At 41.1% G+C, this 17413-nt stretch overlaps 1 protein-coding gene across 1 annotated transcript in view; it reads right to left on the reverse strand.

Moving 5' to 3' along the window:
- dnaaf9.S (dynein axonemal assembly factor 9 S homeolog) overlaps positions 1–15859 on the reverse strand; it is an 84571-nt gene extending 68712 nt beyond the window's left edge. Inside the window, exon 1 of the mRNA XM_018242969.2 lies at positions 15491–15859. Within this exon, the coding sequence (XP_018098458.1) occupies positions 15491–15558 (68 nt within the window). The 5' untranslated portion in view covers positions 15559–15859. The remainder of the gene's footprint in view (positions 1–15490) is intronic.
- Positions 15860–17413: the final 1554 nt, after the last annotated feature.

The raw sequence follows: 17413 nt of genomic DNA on the forward strand, positions 1-17413 counted from the left end.
TTTAATGTTTAAATGAATTTCTAGTAGACTTAAGGCATGAAGACCCAAATTACGCAAAGATCCGTTATCCGGTAAACCTCAGGTCCCGAGCATTCTGGATAACAGGTCCCATACCTGTATATCTTATAGGGGGGCTCCTTTTGCCTAGAAGATGTATTAGAGCTCACTCTATTAAACTCACCAGACATCATGTCTCTCTACATGCAGGATTTGTGCAAAAGCAAGTTATTTTGTTACATTTTGTTTTTACCGGAATCAGTTATTTGAGTGAGCTCTAATACATCTGCTGGGAAAGGAGCCCCCCTATAAGATATATTGGATCTAACTGTCAGTGAATATCTGACACCCAACTGCTGCATGAAGACAGAATGAAGAGAAACAGAGACAGAGAGGAATAGTGAATATAAACTTGATTATTTCAGAAACGATGCAGAATATTTTATTGATTGTACAGGTATGGGATCTATTATCCAGAATACACGGGACCTGGGGCTTTCTGGATAATGGGTCTTTTCATAATTTGGATCTTCACACCTTAAGTCTACTAGAAAATCATATAAACATGAAATAAACCCAATAGGCTGGTTTTGCTTCCAATAAGGATTAATTATATCTTGGTTGGGATCAAGTACAAGCAACTGTTTTATTATTACAGAGAAAAAGGACATTTTTTAAAATTTGGATTATTTGATTATAATGAAGTCCATGGGAGACAGCCTTTTTCGTAATTCGGAACTTTCTGGATAATGGGTTTCCGGATAACTGATCCCATACCTGTATATAGAAAGTTTCTTATTTCAGTATGATGAAGAATTCTCGCAATAGTTCCCCTTTAAATATAATATTTAATATGGATATCTTATACTGATTTTTTTCCCCCCAGATCATTCCATCAGCATGCTCACTCAAATAACTCAATAACTAACTAATAGCACTCAAATAACTAACAATGGCTCAACATGCAACAAATATAGATGGATGTCACACGTATCCAGAGTTGTTGTTCTTTGCATAATGAATGAATACACAACAATTCAAATTGTCTATGACTTTATGGTTATTTTTGCAAGTGTAAGCGTTCCGTCATATGCTATTCCCTAATACGTTTTCCAAAAACAATGTACCAGTATCTCTTCTCCAGCCAATACTTCCCAGTTCCCACAACAACATTAAATCATGCAAGGCATCATGGGAATATGAGAGAGGACTACTAACTCTGCAGTGGTATAAGTAGTTGAGGAAAGAGAAGGAGGGTGGCTGATAGAACCAGCAATCACATTTACAAATATATCATCTTTGAAAACGTTTATTAATGTATATTGCAAAGTTACTTAGAATGACATTTTCTGTTAATATGCAAAAAATAAAGTTTTTTTTAGGTGCCAGTGAGAATATTATCAACACTAATGAGAGCGGCTTGTGTCACTTCTTCCATAGAAAACATTATTACACCAGATTAGATTTCCTTTGTTCTTTAGTCGGTGTAACCTAAGCCTGAGGCACCACCTTACTTAATGTAAAAAGGTTTTACTCAAACATAATACAGGCCAGACAGCCTTTAAAGGGATACTGTCATAGGAAAACATTTTTTTTTTTCTCAAACACATCAGTTAATAGTGCTGCTCCAGCAGAATTCTGCATTGAAATCCCTTTTTCAAAAGAGCAAACTTATTTTTTTATATTTGATTTTGAAGTCTGACATGGGGCTAGACATATTGTCAATTTCCCAAGTGCACGCAGTCATGTGACTTGTGCTCTGATAGGGGCAAATTTACTTAGATTCGTAGTTGCGCCAGGCGTAACTTCGCCACACTTCGTTTCGCCAGCGCTCCGCAAATTCACTAAAATCCGAAATTGCGCTCAGGGATAGCGTAAGGTTGCAAAGTTGTGCTAGCGTTGATTCGCTAAGCGAAGCTACGCTAGCGATTGTTAATTTGCATACAGCTCCAAATTCAAATTTCAATGGAGGAATACGTACAATCACTACAAATGCCTGGGAAACCTTCAAAACATCAAATAAATTTTTTTTTTTGCCCTACACATGTGCCCACTGTATAGTTAAGTTGCCATGAGTTAGGAAATGTAGGGGGGAAGGAGGGGAGCCCCAAAAAATTTTTCGATCTTTTTCAGCCTATCACCCATAATATAGAAAAAACGCCAGCGTTTTTTGGGACTTAGAAATAATTTGAACTTTTTTTGAAGCAATCCCTATCTACTCTATTGCGCTTCGCCTGGTCTGATGTGGCGAAGGAAGTCTAGCGTAAAAGGTAGCGTTTAGTACAATGCGCGCGTTAGTGAATTTGCGTAGTTACGTCCGTTGCACATATTCGCCAGGCGTAAGGGTGCGAAGTAACACTAGCAAATTTACGCCAGCGTTTGTTAGTGAATTTGCGAAGTAACGAAAATGACCAACGCTAGCGAATCGACACTAGCATTAGGCGCTTCGGCGCTTAGTGAATTTGCCCCATAAACTTTAGTCACTCTTTACTGCAAGTTGGAGTGATATCACCCCTTCTTTTCCAGATAAGGTAACCAGATAACAGCTGCCTGGTAGATCTAAGAACAGCACTTAATAGTAAAAATCCAAGTCCCACTGTGACTCCTTCAGTTATATTGAGTAGGAGACACAATAGCCTGTCACAAAGCAGTTCCATAGTGTAGCACTGACTCTTTCTGAAATCACATGACCAGGCAAAATGAGCTGAGATGCACCTACACACCAATATTACAACTAAATACACTTGTTGGGTTCAGAATGAAATGTAACATGGTAGAGTAAATTATTTGCAGTGTAAAGAGTGTAATTTAGAAATAAAAACACAGCATAAAAAGCATGACAGACTTTAAGTAGGGGGCGGCACTATAGTGTTTTAGATGACATGAGATTAGTGAAGGTAAGGCACAGGTAAAGGCACAGGTAAAGGCACAGACTGCACTAAGTAGAACGCAAGCAAGGGTACAGCATCCCAGTACTACTACTTTATGTTGCACACATTGTTAGAATGTAATCAATGCAGCACAGAGGACAATCACACTTGCAAGACTTTGTTTCTATTTCAAGAAGAAGGATATAGGAGTTGCATGAATGTGTACAAATAATACCATGATTATGCTAAGCAAAACGTAAGCGCTTGAAGAAAAATCAGCCAAACGGGACAAGTCAATAGAAGAATAAACTCATCAACTCTAGGGAGCATTGAATGGGATGTGTAAGGGGTAGCTATGAGATGCACAGGACTGTGTTGCTATCCCCTACTACTCAGTGGAACAAAGTACTCACCTCAACGACATAGGGGCAAATTCACCTAAGGCAAATTTTCACCTGGAGAAGTTTCACTAGCGTAAATTTGTCAGCGCGAGCATTTCATAGCGAACTTTCACTAACGTTCATTTCTGCCTAGCGAAACTTCGTTAGTACACTTACGTTTAGGTCAATTTGAATAGGGCGGGCACATATAGGTTGTATATATGTCTTTATTAGTTATGTTGCGGAAATTGACACTTGTTATTAAAAATGTCTAAGGAAGCAAAATAAAGGCAAAAGAGATCGTCTATTGCCCTAGACAAATGTGGCATGCCCCTCAAATTGTTGAAAAATGTTAAAAGAAAATTTTTTAACGTTACAACTTTTAAATACAATCCCACTTTAAAATATAAAAAAAAAAAACACTTTTTTTTATAATTTTTATAACTTTCTGGCGTACAGGATATGATGTCACTGACATAAGATTGAGGAGGATGTAGCTTCATCTTAAGGTGGCCATGCATGGAGAGATCCGGTCGTTTTAGCGGATCTCCCTCCGATATGCCCACCTTTCGGATCCTAACGATGCCTAACGGGCGGTTGGATCGTGGGACCGCATCAACGAACAGATGCGGCCGCGATCCGACGGGATTTTTAGTCCCATCCGATCGAGATCTGGCCGACCTTCGGCCAGATCTCGATCGGGGAAGCCCGTCGGGGGGCCCCATACACATAAGATGCCGACTCGGTCTGTCGGCAGCTTTTATCTGCCAGTGTATGGCCACCTTTAGGCTGTGACCACACATGCAGTTTTACCGTTCGGAAACGTTTTTAAAAAAGCAGACTGCCACCTAAATACGCCAAGTGGTTTCAAGCTTAGGCAATGACACACTAGGTTAGCATACTTATGCTGTGGTCAGTTTTTTCAAAAACCGTGCTGTGTTTCCGTGCTGAAAACCGCATGTGTGTTCATGCCCTTAACAGTTCGACAGGTCTAAGCTGACGACGGAAACTCTGGCAAAAGGGGTAATGTCATGGAAAATCCGCACTTTAGTGAATTTTTCAGAGCAACGATTGTTCCCCTGAGTGAAAATTCACCTGGCGAAAGGGCGTGAAACTGTGCTAGTGACAGTCTCTTTTGCTAGCGAATTGTCCTCTCCGTCTGTCAGTAAATTGGAGATTCCCTGAGAATTTTATCTATTGACAGCCAATCCGCCCTTTAGTAAATCTGCCCCATTGAGACATCGGAATGTTTCTGAATTAATTTACACATTTGTGTAAACCAACTCAGTAACATTGACAAAGCTTTCCCTTCAGCAGGAGAAATAATATCTCTTTCACAGTAAAGCCTGGATGGATTTCGTAGGTCACCCTATAGGTTCTGTAATCAATAATCCATCACTGAGCTAATAATCCATCACTGAGCTAATAATATATCACTGAGCTATTAATACAATGCAAACGCGACTAACATTTAGGGCACTAGCCACAAAGAAAACACATTAACAAATAAGACTAACTGGTATGTCAATCAAGTTAGTCATTTTGTATATTCTTGAATGAAAATGGCATAAGCTGGTTTGTAACATTGTTCCAGGAATCAGCCCAGAGTGCAAACAACATAACCTGTAAGACAGACGCTACTTTCTATAGCACTTACATTTACATATATAATTATGTAAACCATTCATTTTAATATTTATTTTTTTGTTAGTATTTTAGAGATCATTTGAAACATTATACACTAAGGTGTACTGTACTGTACTGTAACTCTCTTTTAATTGGCCTCCCCCTCCAGAGACTGTCACCTCTCCAGTCCATAATGAACACTGCTGCGAGGCTCATACACCTCAGCAACCGCTCCTCCTCTGCCTCGCCATTCTGTCAATCCCTGCACTGGCTTCCGTTACCTTTCAGAATCAAATTCAAAATAATGACACTGACATTCAAAGCACTTCATAACTCTGCCCCACCCTACATCTCTGAACTCATCTCTACTTACTCACCCAACCGCTTACTATGCTCCTCTACTGACCTGCTCCTCAACTCTTCTCTCATTACCTCCTCACATGCTCGCATTCAAGACTTTGCAAGGGCTGCACCACCTCCTCTGGAACTGTCTCCCACGGTCTGTCCAACTTTCTCCCAACCTTTCTACTTTCAAGAAATCTCTTTAAACGCACTTACACATACAGTACCACATTTCTCACCCACTTAATTCAATCTTGCCCACTCCCACACCTTGTGTATTACTCCATTCCCTTTAGAGTGTATGATTATATAACTCCATATGTTCTATGTATATAATTCATGTGATTTAGATGTATAATCACATTTACTTTATAGTGCTACGCAATATGTTGGCGCTATATAAATAAATGTTAATAATAATAATAATAATAATAAAAGGTGGTTATTGAGTTAAAGGTTACAGTATAAACACAGGCATGACTGGGTCAGGAGTGAAGAAAGGGAATAACTCATTCGTCACACATACTTTCTAGCAGTAAAAAGAAGACCGTGGCTACATTGTGGACCTTTGAGAGCACAATTCACATGCCACTAGGAGGTGTGGGGGCAACACAAGCATCTTGGATCACACGTGAGTGTCTCAGATAACATGGACTTATTCACACACAAACTGTCAGGGTGACAGCTAACTGCCATCTGGCTGACACAAAGCATAGAGGCTCATTTCCATGGGCTTATCTGAAGTCAATAACAACCCTGCGGGAGGAATGCTGCTGCAAGCCCATTGGGTTGAACAGTGCAACTCCCTGGCTGTGTAAAGCTTCCCATGAAGGAAACCAGAAACCACAGATTTTATGTCATACATGTATGAAATGTAGGAAAAATGCCAGAGTAAACAAGCTTGAAGCTCACAACAACTAGGCCAATATAAATAAGAAGAAAGCAGCATGGGGCAAGTGTATTAAGCAGCACCACTCAACATAAAGGTTAGTAAATATTATGCCCCCTGCACTAGTTATTTTATTAAACTTATGTGGCAAACACGGGGATACCAAAATGCAAATGAACCATAGACAACACTTAATCTCTACTGTCTCTTTATAACAACTAGAACGATTGTTATGTCAGTTAGAGCAAATATTCTCTTAAAACCGATGTTAGGAAAGTTCAGGTGCAGTCAAAAATTTAGAATGAATTAGTCAGGCTGGCTTCATCTTAAAGGGATACTGTCATGGGAAAACATTTTTTTTTCCAAAATGTGCTGTTGCAGCAGAATTCTGCACTGAAATCCGTTTTTCAAAAGAGCAAACTGATGTTTTTTTAATATTTATTTTAAAATCTGACATGGGACTAGAAATATTGTCAGTTTCCCAGGTGCCCCAGTCATGTGACTTGTGCTCTGATAAACGCTTTACTGCTGCACTGCAAGTTGGATCACGTGATATCACCCCCCTCCCAGCAGCCCATCAGCAGAAGGATGGGAAGTTAACCAGATAACAGCTCCCTTTAGATATAACAACAGCATTCAATGGTAAAAATCTATGTCCCACTGCGACTCCTTCAGTTACATTAAGTAGGAGAAACAATAACCTGCCTGAAGGAAGTTCCATCCGAAAATGCTGGCTCTTTTTTTTTTTTGAAAGCACATGACCAGGCAAACTGACATGAGATGGCTGCCTACACACCAATATTACAACTAAAAATATACACTTGTTGGTTCAGGAATGGAATGTTACATGGTAGAGTAAATTATTTGCAGGGTAAACAGTGTAATTTAGAAATAAAAACTACACCATAAAAATAATGACAGAATCCCTTTAAATGACAGTTATGCCTGCTCAATGGACTCCTGGAACTAAAGAGGGATGCATGAAAAAGTTCTGTAGTCAAGTAATTATACACTGAAAATGTCCAGACAGAACTGAAGCCCTTTTATGAAACCTAGATACCAAAGGGGCTGTGTAACACTGCAATGATAATGGCCTACGGAATACTGTAATGGGCTGAATTTCTGCATAATGATAATAAACGCAGAGCCAGGAGATATCTTATCAGAAGAAAAGTAAGGGACCAATTATAGAAGAGGCCAGCGCTCTGCTGTCTGCCCAGAGCAATAATGTTATAAAAGATAAGAGTGCCTGTGTTACACTTGATAGATTTCAAACAATATTTCATATCTAAGATAATGTGCCTTGGAATTCCAAAGCAATGTCTGCAGATAAATGGAAAGCCATGAGTTGTAGAAACGGTTGCTAGGACAGGGTTGACTAGCCAAAATTTGAGTAAAAATGGAAGGGAAAGGTGTTGAAATCGAGAAGTCAGAAACCATCTTTCCCCATTCCATGGTCAATTGAGTCAGGCTGTTTTGTGGATAAAACACAACAGAGGATTTCAGTCATTTTGGCTCGTCTTTCAACAGAAACAACAAGAACTTCATTCTGATGTACAATAAGAAGCCTGCAGCATTCATGTCGCACAATCAATAAGACAAGCCTACACATGTCTGTTAGTGTGATAAGCTTGCTGCTTGCAGAAATAACTAGCTCCTGTATCATGTGCAACTATGACATTATGTGCAGCGAGTATATAACAAATCTATTAGAAATGATTCACTTCCATTCATAACACTGTTCAGCTTTTTTTTCAGGATTAGCCAGTTAGCCAAAAAATAAAATGAATGCGTGGGCTGTTACACAAATAGAAAACTTTTAAACAAAACTACTTATAACTCAAGAGACAATCCGGAAACTGTATATCACGGGAAGCCATTTTCATCCCCCTTTTAAATTGAGAACCTAGCTTCAATCAATAATACTGTAAAAACATTACTGAATGCAGTTCTGGCTATCAGGGCTATGGTTTTCACTATAATCCCCAAATCACATAGAGATGCAAAGGATACTTCTAAATGGGGCCATAATTACAGCATATGTCTACTGTCTCTTTTTAACATCTAGAACTATAAGCAAAGATCATCTTAAAGGGATACTGTCATGGGAAAAAAAAATATTTTTCAAAATGAATCAGTTAATAGTGCTGCTCCAGCAGAATTCTGCACTGAAATCCATTTCTCAAAAGAGCAAACAGATTTTTTTATATTCAATTTTGAAATCTGACATGGGGCTAGACATTTTGTCAATTTCCCAGCTGCCCCTGGTCATGTGACTCATACCTGCACTTTAGGAGAGAAATGCTTTCTGGCAGGCTGCTGTTTTTCCTTCTCAATGTAACTGAATGTGTCTCAGGGGGACCTGGATTTTACTATTGAGTGCTGTTCTTAGATCTACCAGGCAGCTGTTATCTTGTGTTAGGGAGCTGATATCTGATTATCTTCCCATTGTTCTTTTGTTTGGCTGCTGGGGGGGGGAAAGGGAGGGGGTGATTTCACTCCAATTTGCAGTACAGCAGTAAAGAGTGATTGACGTTTACCACAGCACAAGTCACATGTCTGGGGGCAGCTGGGAAACTGACAATATGTCTAGCCTCATGTCAGATTTCAAAATTGAATATAAAAAAAATCTGTTTGCTCTTTTGAGAAATGGATTTCAGTGCAGAGTTCTGCTGGAGCAGCACTATTAACTGATTCATTTAGAAAAAAAATATTTTTCCCATGACAGTATCCCTTTAAAGGAGTTGTTCACCTTTAAATAACTTTGTATGGTGTAGAGCAGGGATCCCCAACCTTTTGAACCCATCAGCAACATTCAGAAGTAAAAGGAGTTGGGGAGCAACACTTGCATGAAAAATGTTCTTGGGGTGCCAAATAAGTGCTGTGATTGGCCATTTGATAGCCGCAATATGGATTGTCAACCTCCATTGAGACTCTGTATGGCAGAACAACTGGTTTTATGCAACCAAAACTTGCCTCAAGCCTGGAATTCAAAAATAAGCTCCTGAAGCTTATAAGTTTTGAGGGCACTGGGAGCAACATCCAAGGGGTTGGAGAGCAACATGTTGCTCACGAGCTACTGGTTGGGGATCACTGGTGTAGAGAGTGTTATTCTTAGACAATTTGCAATCGGGTTTCTTTTTTTATTATTTGTGGTTTTCGAGTTATTTAGCTTTTTATTCAGCAGCTCTCCAGTTTGCAAATTCAGCAATCCAGTTGCTAGGGTCCCAATTACCCTAGCAACCATGCAATGATATGAAGAAGAGACTGGAATATGAAAAGGAGAGGCCTGAATAGAAATATGAGTAATAAAAGGTAACAATAACAATACATTTGTAGCCTTACAGAGCATTTGTTCTCATATGGGGTCAGTGACCCCCATTTGCAAGCTGAAAAGAGTCAGAAGAAGAAGGCAAATAAATCAAAAAACACAAGAAATAAATAATGAAGACCAGTTGAAAAGTTGTCTATAATTAGCCATTCTATAACATACTAAAAGTTAACTGAAAGGTGAAGGGGTGGTTCGTCTTCCAAACACTTTTTCAGTTCAGTTGTTTTCAGATTGTTCTCCAGAAATAAAGACTTTTTTCAATTACTTTTCATTATTTATTTTTTACTGTTTTTCCAAAATCTAAGTTGAATGTTTGAGTCTTTGGCGTGAGTCTGACAGCTCAGTAATTCAGGTGCAGATTCTGAACTGTTACAATTTGCAACATTTAGTTGATCCATTTCTCAGCAGCATCTCTGGAGTATAAGCAACTATGGTATCGATTATAACAACTGCCTGTTATGAAACTCAGGGTTTCTGCTCAGCAGGGACAAAGATAAGAAATTAATCAACTACATGTATCAATTTAGAACAGTTTATAGGGTCGGCGACCCCCCAAGCTGGTTTAGAAGGTGAAAAATGACACTTTAGGGTCAGGGCACACGCTCAGATTCGGGGAGATTAGTCACCCGGCAACAAATATCCTCTTCTTCAGGTTGGCTAATCTCCTCGAACTGCCTCCCGCTGGCTACAATGCAAATTGCCGGCGGGATGGCACTCGGAGCACTTCGGAAAACGAGGCAACTTCGGAAAACAAAGCGCTCCAACTGCCATCCTGCCAGCGATTTACATTGTAGCCGGCGGGAGGCAGTTCGGGGAGATTAGCCACACATAGAAAATAGAAAGTAATTGGAAAAAGTCTTTATTTCGGGTGAACAATCTGAAACCAACTGAACTGAAAAAAAGTGTTGGAAGGTGAACAACCCTTTTAAAACAGATAAAGGGTAAATTCACGTGCAGTCAAGTGAATTTCAAAGAAATCCTGATACCAGGGGCTACAATAGGTCTGTGTAACTTTGCAATGAAAATAGCCTAAGGAACACTGTAATGGGCTGTATCTCTGTGTGATGATAATAAATGCAGTAACTGGAGATATTCTATAAGAAGAAATGTGTTAATATTTAACAAACTGCAACAATAGAATATTTGTCTGTGCCCTGGTAAATATGGGAAGCATTTTCCAAATGTCATAATATGAACAATAGTGGACTCTCAGCTAGGAAAGCACCACCAGGCTCGGCTACTAATAGTGCCAAACACTGATTGTTTTAGTCAAAGAGGAGGAGTCACCAAATGAGTATTTAGTAGGATGAGGATTTCCTAGTATTGCAAAGCTCTCATGAGATCATCCACATACATTCACATTCTGCTAATTGATCACTTCCTTTCCCTCCTGCCTCCCCCCACTCCAAGCACTGTCTCTTCTACTGGATATACTGGGGCCAAAGCTTACATTCCCATATTGCAGCATTTAAAGGAGAAGGAAACTTAGTCGGCACAAAAACCCTCCCCCCCTCCCGTGTTTTGCGCCGACTAGGTTTCCTTCTCCTTTAAGGGCAGAACTACATGGCGTGTGTCCTTCCAATCCGACGAGATGAGAGGAAGTGCAGGCGTCGGATGTGCCGAATCTAAAGTAAATAATACAAATGTCGCATCTACAAACTGATTAAAACCGATACGACATGACTGTCGGATGAAGACGCAACAGGCAGCGTTTGCATCTGACAGTTGTGTTGTGTTGGATGGAATCAGTTTGTAGATGTGACATTTGTATTACTTACATTAGATTTGGCACATCCGACGCGACGCCTGCGATTCCTCTCATCTCGTCGGATCAGAAGGACACGCACCGTTTAGTACGGCCCTAACAGTGCAGAGAAAATAATCATGTTTTTTTATCTGCTATCAGGGAAAAAGCCTTAAATCCACTAAACAACCAGCTGAATATAAACCTGTGATAGTTAAAGAAAATTATCATCAACTAACAAATCAATAAAGTGTTACTGACACTGATAGACAGAAAATGATCTTGCATATGACCAGGACCTGCGATCTGCCAAATAGTCTGTCACCAAGCACAGCTAATATCTGATCCCCATTGTAAGCAGCAGTCCTGTCCTGCTTTATGGCAGCTGAGATTCTAGCTATCTGTATAACAGAACATTCTGTCCCAGTGGCTGCACAGATCCTATCTGATCCCCATTGTAAGCAGCAGTCCTGTCCTGCTTTATGGCAGCTGAGATTCTAGCTATTTGTATAACAGAACATTCTGTCCCAGTGGCTGCACAGATCCTATCTGATCCCCATTGTAAGCAGCAGTCCTGTCCTGCTTTATGGCAGCTGAGATTCTAGCTATTTGTATAACAGAACATTCTGTCCCAGTGGCTGCACAGATCCTATCTGATCCCCATTGTAAGCAGCAGTCCTGTCCTGCTTTATGGCAGCTGAGATTCTAGCTATCTGTATAACAGAGCATTCTGCCCCAGTGGCTGCACAGATCCTATCTGATCCCCATTGGAAGCAGCAGTCCTGTCCTGCTTTATGGCTGAGATTCTAGCTATCTGTATCACAGAGCATTCTGTCCCAGTTAGGGTTGCCACCTGGCCGGTAAAAATGATGGCTGGTCCCAATGTTATTAATAGCGAAAAAGGATAAATATATAGGAAAGCCGGTATTTTTTTGCAGAAAAGGTGGCAACCCTAGTCCCAGTGACTGCACAGATCCTATCTGATCCTCATTGTAAGCAGCAGTCCTGTCCTGCTTTATGGCAACTGAGATTCTAGCTACTGTATCTCTAGAACACAGCATTCTATCACAACAGCACAGAGCCTCACTAAGAACTCTTAGAAGCGGTTAGATTTGGTACAACAGTTGCTAATATTCCATAGATACTGAGAAATCAACTAATTGCATCAACTAAATGTAACAAATTGTAACAGTTCACAATGCTCCTGGATCACAGAGCTGCCAGACTGGAACATTAAACTTTAAACAATCATTTTGGGAAATGGTATAGAATAAAATATGGAAACCAATTTAGAAAAGTCTTGGTTTATGGTGAACAATCTGAAAAAAGTGTTTGAAAGGTGAACAATCCGTTTAAGAAGCAAAAGCATATATATATTTGTAGTAGGCTAATGAATCAAATACTATAATCCCAACTGACTGAGCTCATGTATGTAGGTTTATATGTCCACTTTAAAGGTGGCCACACATGCCCAGATTTCCACAAGCGTGGTCTAACTCTCTAGACACAGATGGCCCCTCTTGGAGTAAGTTCTGCCAGACCACATCTGCCCAATCTGAAACGTTGCCAATATCCTCTATTAATTCCCCACATATCTGCTTGTTTGGGACACTAAAGCTCCCCATAGATGCGACGATTCTTCTTGCCGAACGACCAAATTTAGGGAAGCCCGACCAATCCTTCAAAATTATCGTGCGGTTAGTGGTATTCGAACGATCGTACATCTTACGATTTTTCGGCCGACATCTGTCGGGAAATTGATCGGCCAGGTCAAAAAATCCTTTGCTGGGCCAATCAGGCAGCTCCCCTTTGTTTTCCTGGCAAATTGGTCTTTTTAGTTGATGGTAAATTCGTCCGATCGTTCTGAGAAGATCGTAGTCTCACGATCAGGATCTGATCTTTTAAAAATCTCAACATCTATGGCCAGCTTTACCTGAATGAGCAGGTCATTAGTTGAAATCTATGTGAATGGTGTGGTTGCACACCTTCCCATCATTGCCCTGGTCAGCACAATTGAAAATAAAAAATAATAAAAAGTTACGGGAGAGCAAGAAGCTGCTCGGATGAGTAGTGAAACGTCTTCAACAATTACTCAGCAAGTCCAGTTGTTTTATAATTACTTATATTAGATATACCATGACCTGGATGAAGGAAAATCTTCATAGTCATACTCGAGAGCAGAAATCATCCATGTAATAACACTTCTAATTGCAGAAAGAACATATTGTTCTGTTTTGCTCAGCTGGGAGTAAAACATAAACATATGGAATCCATACAAATACAACACAGATGTACTTAAGTCCCTCCTTATAACTGCTTATTGGTGTTAAAGGACCAGTAATGTTAAATTTTTTTAAAAACAAAATTCGCTTGTATAGAACGAAAAAAAGACACCAAGACATATGTAACTTTAAAATGGGCAAGTCTTTATTAAGAAATAACTTACCGAAACTCCGCTTGCGGTCGTCTTCAGAAAAGGCAACAGGGCGACGATCTATTGTGCGGCGCTTGATTTCTCCTCCCTGCCTTCTATAGGAGATAGCCAGGTGGGAGAAATCAAGCCCCGCACAATGGATCGTCGCCCTGTTGCCTTTTCTGAACGAGGAGCACAAGCGAAGTTTAGGCAAGTTAATTTTTTAATAAAGACTTGGGATTTTAAAGTTACATATGGCTTTTTTTCGTTCTATACAAACTATTTTTTTTTTTTAAAAAAGAAAATTGGCGTTACTGGTCCTTTAATGCAGCTAAGCACCAGTTGTCAGGATAAAAATACAAACTATCCACACTGGACAACAGGGCAGACCCCTGATCTATCTCAGGCCCCTCCCATAACAACCAAACCCATGATCCTCCCAAGCCCTGCCCATTTCCCAGCAAGCCTTTGCAGTCTGAGAATCGGACCAGCTCATTTGTTTTACTTGAACTAATTTATAATCAACGTTTCATGCATAATAGATATTACTACTCTAAGACACTTTGCAATAAGGCTTAGTCTTTGTGATTTTTAAGTAAATCATATGTATTGCTTTGCAGCAGTAAGAGTTTCCATTTAAAATGTTCTTGATTGCTAGAGCTTAGTTACCCTAGCAAGTGACCAACGGTTTAAAGGTTGGAAAGAAGTAAGAAAAGTGCCTGAAAAGAAAGAACAGCCAAAAAAAAAACAATAAAAAAAGTTCATTTGATTTTTGATTGTCCGGGTGAGTGACCCCATAAATCATATGGAAGCTAAAAGTAGGCAGAAAAGGAAATCTGAAAATAAAAACACCCTTGAAAATTTGATTTGAATAGTTCCATGTATAACAAACTAAAAATACTATTAACAGGTAAACACTGTGGGTTTCAGGTGAATCCGGCAACATGATTGTAGGGCACCGAAGAGCAAATATATACACCCCCCCACACAACTGGTTGTCCCTACACCGCTGCCCCTACACCCGCTGCCCCTACACCCGCTGTCCCACATCCGCTGTCCCTACACCCGCTGCCCCTACACCCGCTGCCCCTACACCCGCTGCCCCTACACCCGCTGTCCCTACACCCGTTTCCCCTACACCCGCTGTCCCACATCCGCTGTCCTACAACCGCTGTCCCTACACCCGTTGCCCCTACACCCGCTGTCCCACATCCGCTGTCCTACAACCGCTGTCCCTACACCCGTTGTCCCACATCCGCTACCCCTACACCCGCTGTCCTACAACCGCTGTCCGTACACCCGCTGACCCTACACCCGCTGTCCTACACCCACTGTCTGCTGCCCCTACACCCGCTGTCCGTACACCCGCTGTCCTACACCCGCTGTCCTACACCCATTGTCCGCTGCCCCTACACCCGCTGTCCTACACCCACTACCCCTACACCCGCTGCCCCTACACCCACTACCCCTACACTCGCTGTCCTACACCCACTGTCCTACAACCGCTGCCCCTACACCCGCTGCCCCTACACACATTGTCCTATTTACACACATGCACATATATCAATATTCCCCCCTCATACTGACTGTCCCTACACACACACATATATATATATATATATACAGCCCATATACACACACACACATATATATATATACAGCCCATATATACACACACATAGATAAATATATACACACATACTGTATAGAAACACACACACACACACACATATATATAAATACACACACACACACACACACAGAGGTGGATAGGGTTAGATATATACAATGACACCTATAGCTGAGAGAATAATAAATAATAATAATAAATGAGTGCTACGTAAGGAGTAATGCTACAGACAGACAGTGCGCGCTCATGACTTGCGCGTCCCCAGTACCTTCCAGTCACAGAGCAGTGCTGGTACCGGCGGCTTCTCCCGACTGACAGAGGACGGAGGAAGGACATGGTGTCCCGGTGTCTCCCCCTGCTCCGCTATCTCCACACACACGTCTTCTCTCCCTTCTCCGAAGGTTCCCTCTCCAGTCAGTCCCGTTACACACGCACCGCGACCGTCCAGCGTGCACGCTTCTCTTTCCCCTCACACGCGCGCTCCCGACTGGCTTCTATTCTCCCCGAAGACTCGCTGTCCCTGCTGCTTCCCCCTCCTCCCAGTCTCACTCACAACCAGTGACAGCTCTCACTCCCGCGCGCGCGCGCCCTACCCTCACACCCCAACCGCTGAGGCGATGCTATAAACACAAGCGCCCGGGCAACGGCCTCTACCAACTCAGGGCAACAGGGTGCAGCTCATTTCCTACTCCCGTGTTAATCCATACGCAACCGACAGAAGGCGGATTATGTTCATTACTACAACCCAATTGATTCAGAAAGGAACGCAACTGTGACCCCCCCTATTTCAGATAAAGATGGTACATGCCACCTCTTTATATCTCACAGCTCGGCGCGCGCCTCCATCTGTTTTAGTCAAATCTTTAGTTCGAATGATTAAGTCTCTGAATTGAATGACAGTGGGCGCATTTTGTGATACATCACACTTTAATGAGAACTATTCTGAAACAAATGTCAAAAAAGGTCACTGGTGTTTGTGCAAAAGAATCTTTCAAGAGTTTTCCTCCAGGAAAACAAAACAAAAAAAATAAACAGCATTTTCCTGTCAGAAATGATAGAAATGGACAGAAAAAGTTACATATTTCTGAGATTATTGAATGAAATGTAAGATTCTAAACTAAAAACCAATATCGCTCCGTGTGGAGGCTGAGACCATCCAACTCTGCCACATCCAGTCCTTTACTCCAATTAAATCTGTTTTACTTTGTAATGTCTGGCCTGGTGTTACACACTAATAATGGCGCCAGTGAGGAGACTGGGGAGCCACAGATCTATGGAAACCTTTATAAATGGTGATTTGTTTTCTTTCCCTCTGTGACTTTTGTGAAGTAAAAGTAAAAACATGGAATAGTTAGCAGCTGTTTTCTGGGGATGTGTTTAGGCCGCATCTTGGTTTTTTGTTCCAACATGGAGTATATTTATCAAAGAGTGAATTAAAGATTGCCACAGTACTCTAGAGTGAAATTCCGCCTCTCTCTATTCGTTTCTACGGGATTTTTAAAAGACTATTTATCAATGGGTGAAAGTGAAAGTTCATCTGTTAATAAAAACGCCTTTCAAAATCCCATAGAAATGAATGGAGAGTGTGATCCTCCCACACACACACACATTGAGGGCCTATATAAAAATGATGACTGCTTAAGCTGGCCATAGTTGCGTAGATATTAAACGTATGAAATGAAGTTACGCACTATTTTCGAACCATGTGTGGGCTCCAAATATCCTTCCCAACAATTTAGTGGACAGGACAGGTTAAAACTGTCGATTAGGGTTCTTTAGACCGATTCGGCAGCTTTTTTGCCCATGTATTTGGCCTCCCTGACTGATATTTGGCCAAAATAGGTCACAAATCGATAGAGCAGCTTTGATTTTCTCCATGATAGCCTATGTGGTCTGCGCCCTTTTGGCACCATTACCATCGTTGTAATCCGATCTTTTCTCCCTAGGGTGACATATCAGGAGAAAGATACGCTTATTTGGCAAGGTCACCAATCGAGTGGGTCTTATACTGTATGACCAGAAAAGAGGTTCCGCCTAAATATTGGGAAGGGGTTTGTTACAGTGAGAGCTGTGAAGATGTGGAATTGTCTCCCTGAATCAGTGGTACAGGCTGATACATTAGATAGGTACAAGGAAGGGTCAGATGCTTTATTCAGCAGTAGCTCCTCCCAGCAGACAGGAGGGAGCCAAT

The sequence above is a fragment of the Xenopus laevis genome, chromosome 1S (assembly GCF_017654675.1).
Source record: "Xenopus laevis strain J_2021 chromosome 1S, Xenopus_laevis_v10.1, whole genome shotgun sequence".
NCBI classification, from domain to species: Eukaryota; Metazoa; Chordata; class Amphibia; order Anura; family Pipidae; genus Xenopus; species Xenopus laevis.